The sequence below is a fragment of the Tasmannia lanceolata genome, unplaced genomic scaffold, assembly GCF_043159265.1.
Source record: "Tasmannia lanceolata isolate RefF3 unplaced genomic scaffold, GAP_Taslan_0.1 ptg000002l, whole genome shotgun sequence".
Taxonomy (NCBI): Eukaryota; Viridiplantae; Streptophyta; class Magnoliopsida; order Canellales; family Winteraceae; genus Tasmannia; species Tasmannia lanceolata.
Genome location: NW_027518679.1, coordinates 24,437,213 through 24,442,624, shown reverse-complemented (window position 1 = coordinate 24,442,624; position 5,412 = coordinate 24,437,213). Strand labels below are relative to the sequence as shown.

Below are 5,412 nucleotides of genomic sequence, written 5' to 3'. Positions count from 1 at the left end.
ATAATTTTATTTTATTAAAATTACGTATTTTACATATTTGGCCATCTTTGTCTGTGTTGTGTGCAATAAATAACAAAGAAGTAATGATGAGCAAAATTGAGCCATTAGTTTTAAATAACATGACTCTATAATAAGGGGACACCTATAAATTTCCCTTCTTAGATGCCCCATGTGAGAACATGTGAAAACCAAGAAGATAAACATAAGAATGAAGAAAATTATAAAGTAAAAGAAGTTATAGCAGACAGGAGGAAAGAAATTAGAATAAGAGGCAGCAATGAACATTGGCATCTATTTAAAAGTTATCCTTAGGTTTATAAGATAGTTCTGATATACAAAATAATATACACAATGCAACTAGTGATTACATGCTTCACTCAAAATCAATGCATCCATCACACTTTCCCTAAGCAAACATCAGAAACCTTCAAACAACACCTCTTACTGGAAATAACCCACTCCCCAAAACTGCACACATCAAACCCTATTGTAAATTGACATTTTTTCTCATTGCTCATTTGAATGAGAATATTCATAAACTAAGATAATCACTAACCTATGTTCTCTGAACACACAAACCTCTCCTTTTTTATCTGAATATTAAAGGATCCTTGTAAGTTCCTGGTAAGATACTATCAAATGCTTACACTCTGCACATATTTTGTTTACATGAGCTCTTAATGGCTTCAACTTGAAATTTCTTGCCTGTAAAAACCATAATCAACTATGAGATAGTGGTTAGCTTGTTTTAACCAACTTCAGAAAAAATCATCTGAAAGCACTGCGTCGATCCCAATTCAGCAACGAGCATTCGGAATCGATGCTGAGATCTTTCAAAGACCTTTGCGATTTTAATGGACCTGAGAGACCTTTTAACCGTGGAGAACCCTGTAGAGACCCAGGAGGCTTGATGCTCTTATTTAACATGGCATCACTATGGATCAAAGGGGAAGTAGAGTGTCTACCCTTAGATGGAGAATTGCTATCTGAGTAAGAATCTAGAACTCCCAACCTTTGTTTTGGCATGCTGGTTGACCTTGCTTTTGCCTTGGCGGACTCTGTTGATGCCATGTAATTAGGAAAAGTGGGAGAGGTTGAGAAGGATTCATAGTCTCTGATTGAGCTTCCCTTGGATAGCTGTAATGATTTTCTTGGTTGCAATATGGGAGATTGATAACCCATAAACTGCCGATGTTTCTGATATTCTGTTGGGTGAAGCTGGGACTCTGCCTTTTCGTCGTTGTGTATCAAATCTAAACAGGCAACTGCATCTGAAATCCAATGTTTCTCAACTTGGGTATTTTGGTCCAAGTTTAGTAAAAGTGAATTCAATTGTCTTTCCCTTCTCCATGGTTGGGAATCCATCCATTGCTCTAACCAGCTCCATCTCCAATTTAGCTTATCTGGTTTTGATTCTTTTATCATTGATGTAGTTGGTCTTTGAGCATTCCTCCTCTCCTGAAGAAAGATTACTCAATGAGGTAAAAACAACATAACACAAAACTTTTAACAACAATACGCTTAAAGAGGATATGAAAAAAACCAGAATTACTAGAAGAAATCAAATGTAACTGTTACAGTATAAAATATTAAATAACACCTTCTCCAACAGCTTAAGCTTTTGGAGTAATTGGTTGTTTCACATGGTATCAGAGCCATGGTTCTAGGTTAAAACTCCTTGATATTAAAAATCCACATGTAATTGCCAACCCAAAGAGGGGCCACATGTGGCATGTGTAGGCCAACCCCAAAAAGAGTGGCCACACGCGAGGGGGAGTGTTAGTATAAAAGATTAAATAACGCCTTCTCCAACGGCTTAAGCTTTTGGAGTAATTGGTTGTCTCACAGTAACCACAGGCATTACCTGACAGCCAAATATGTACTCCATTGCACGCTCTCTCTTGGATGCAGCGTCTCGCCTTCTTAGTATCATATCATCTAGTTCTTCCTTCGATAGAAAGCCATCATCCCACCTTCTCTGACTGTTAGATTCAAACTGCCCAAGAAAAGATAAATAAAAAATTCAGTACTCCACCTTGATTTGGACATTTTTTTTCCATGCTGTGATTGTAACACACAAAACAAAGTGTAGATGTTCTTATATAATTTCTTTCAATCTGCACAAAACCAGATGACTAGGGGTTGATGAATACAAAAGCAATGAATATGTGAGACTATAGATGCTTGAAATTCATTGAATTTTAGATGATCTTATATAATTTCTTTTAATCTGCACAAAAGCAGATGACTAGGAGTCGATAAATGAAAAAACAATGAATATGTGAGACTATAGATGCTTGAAATTCATCGAATTTAAACACTTTAGACAGATCATGTCAAGCTCTCTTAATAAATATTGGACAATGAAAAAACAGTATAAATGCTAAATGTGCCCATCTCACTTCTTTTAGAAGAACAATTTCAAATGGTTCAAGTAAAGGCGGACTACAAATTCACTGCATTTGAAACAACAAGTAGTTTCAGACCCTCACCATTGTTTTGATGTCTTCTAATTCCTTTGTTTGGCTGTGGACCTGTTCCTTTTCTTCATGAATTGGACTGTCCTCCGTCGTTCTTATCCTCCCTGTTCGGACCTGTGTCTGGATCTTTATAAGAGATTGCAAACTCCTGAGAGTAGTAGTTGTTTGGCGCCTCACAGCCCGGCCACGAACTAAAGCTTGAAGCCTCACCAATGCCTTCAATGCTCTCAATGCTTTTCTTGCCTTTAATAAAGCACGTATTACGTATAAATATACAGAAACCTGACTATCCTTAATTCAGCACCAAAAGAAAAGGCAACATAGAATCAATATTATCTAGCAGAAACTTCAATTATATTTAATTCTTGATGTTTGAGTACAATGATAAATATTGGTCCTAAAATGAATAAAACCATGGTACTAGTAATTGTGGGGAAGGGCAAGGGGCAATTTTGCTAGAATCAACTGTTGGGTTCGGCAAACATCGAACAGAGAGATTCGTGGAATCACCAAAATATTTTAATCATTCTCAAAATTTAATTATAACAAGTCATATATTGAAAATTTTAATGGATTAAGTAAATATAATGTTTTATTTTCATATAAAAAAGTTACTATCAGGATGGATAAAACTCAAAACATACGGTAATTGTAAAGTTACGGTAGTAGTTAAAAAAACAAATAAAAGAAACCAAGATGTGTCGCAGTGAATTTTGAAGTCTTATCCAAGACGTGTGTGACATGGTGATTTCTCCCATTAGGAAGAATCTGTATAACATAGGAGAGGGGGGGATCAAGTATTAAAGGATTCTGAAATATTCACTAGTTCCCAATCTTTACATGAGATTGGGAAATGTTAAAAATATAGAAAGGCAATCTTGAAACAGAAAAAATGAATGAAGTCGTTAGTTTATATTTTATTTCTTTAACCTAATTTGTTCATATGTTGGCGAGAAATAGAAAACACTGAAGGTTTAAAATGGCTGAAACCGTTAAACATGATAATTAAAGTGCTACTGGAAAGAACATAATCTCCATCACTTGAAGCCTAATTTGTCGCATCAGTTTAAAGAAGGAAACTGGGTGGCAGATCTTGCTAATTTTTCATATCAGAGGAAGAATAATAGGGTGTTCTGACATCGAAGAGATCTTCCAAAGCTGGCTAGGGGTGCCACGAGATGTAACTCTTTTGGCATTCCAAGTAGTTGTAGCAGGTAAGTTTCTTTGTATTAGGCCCTGTTCATTTGAGATTATGATAACCGATGGTGAGCCCCCAAAGCGATTATTGGACTCCGACTCAAAATTTTGAGTCCAATAATCGGTTTGGGGGCTCACCATCAGTTGTCATAATCTCAAATGAGCCTTAGCGTTTTGGATTTGGAGATAAGGTGGTATGTCTCCCTCTTTGTACTCTTTTATCATATTAATAAAATTCAGGGTTAAAAAAGAAGAAAAGAGTGTTGGACAGCTCACAAGATATCCTCGGAATGCGGTTTGAATTTTAATGGCGGCCGATTCTTGATTTATGTTTTCAGATGGAGAGTAAGATATAGAGCTGGCGGAAAGACGAACGACCTCGGCCGCAGCCTGAACAGATGCCACTGCAGCCTCGGCCGCAGCCGCTGCTGCAATTGCAACTGCCATGGCATGTTTACTCTGCTCTATTTCTGCCTCACTCAGTGTCTTCTCTGTAAGTGGTGGTGCTGCCGTAATCGCGTGTGGATGTTTGGGTTTAAACCTTCCAAAGAACCATCTCCTCCTGTTCTCCTTCTAAATCCAGTCATGGGTAGTTGAATTCAGTTAGTAAAAGGAAAAAAAAACATTTCAATCTTATTTAAATGTAAGATCAAACCAATTGGTAATATAATATCTATACCTTTTCTGCCTTTTCCTTCGTCTCTGAACCAAAGATTCTCTTCACCAGATTAAACCAATTCCACTTTTTTGCCATTGATTATTCAGTAGCTATTAATAATTGACAGAACACTTTGACCTGTTTCATAACCATATGTGTTGGTAATTGGCTAGAATCAGAATCAGAAAAAAAAAAAAAAAAAAAACTCATTTGCAGAAGAAGCATTTTAAGTTATGAGTTGCTTAAATTCTATATTAACAGAGATTCTTATCCCAGTTTCAGAACTGTTTGCAATTAAACAAACCAAAATCAGAGCTACAAATAATTTGGCTTAGAAAAAGGAATAAGCTTCAAATTAGGTAGCTCCATTTGTCCATCATGAATAAATGTATAAAATCACATGCGCATATCCCATAAGCAAATGAAATATGAAAAAAACCACAATCATAACCAGAAACAACTCAATTAAGGGAACCCCATCCATTATTTCATCAAACTGAGATAGCATATCTATGAATTGAGATGCTTTTTAGTACTTACATTAATTGAAAACAACTGCATACCTTATGAAATTTCACAAGAAATGGAGCCAAGTCTAACTTCCTTTCATAAACTTGGAATGATAAGCACTCAAAATTCTCCTTATTTGATCTGAAAAAGAAAAGAAAAGCACTAGAGCTAGCATCAATGGATACCAATTTAAAAGAACTGAACTTCTTTGCTCCTTTTCCCCTTTATTTCTTGTTACTCTTTTTTCAGGATCATTTCAACTGTTGAAAGTGTGGGCCTGCAAGTAAGAAGTGTCATGAAAAAGCCAGACTGGTTGTTTTTTCCATGATGTGGCTTTGAAAGTATAGTTTATGAGTAACCATTTAATATCTTGATGGCCATGTCTTTTCTCATTAACTTGATTTTTTTCCCACTTATGTAAGTTAAAGTTCTCAACATACCAGTTTAAAATTGAGTAACTCTCATAACTTGATTGCCATCTCTTTCCTCTCAAACTTGGAAATAGGAGTTAAAGCTTCTAACAGACAAAAGGTACTGAGTTGAAATTAATGTAACAGCCAAGAAGAT

At 35.9% G+C, this 5,412-nt stretch overlaps 1 protein-coding gene across 1 annotated transcript; it reads right to left on the bottom strand.

The window, feature by feature from the left end:
* Positions 1-265: 265 nt before the first annotated feature.
* Positions 266-5,178, bottom strand: LOC143891453 (protein IQ-DOMAIN 12-like). The gene is made up of 6 exons (XM_077396032.1): positions 4,899-5,178; positions 4,357-4,473; positions 3,954-4,250; positions 2,493-2,723; positions 1,865-1,996; positions 266-1,458 (listed from the first exon to the last, which is right to left on the bottom strand). Exons 2-6 carry the CDS (start codon positions 4,429-4,431, stop codon positions 769-771), a joined length of 1,425 nt encoding a protein of 474 aa, XP_077252147.1. The 5' UTR covers positions 4,432-4,473; positions 4,899-5,178; the 3' UTR covers positions 266-768.
* Positions 5,179-5,412: the final 234 nt, after the last annotated feature.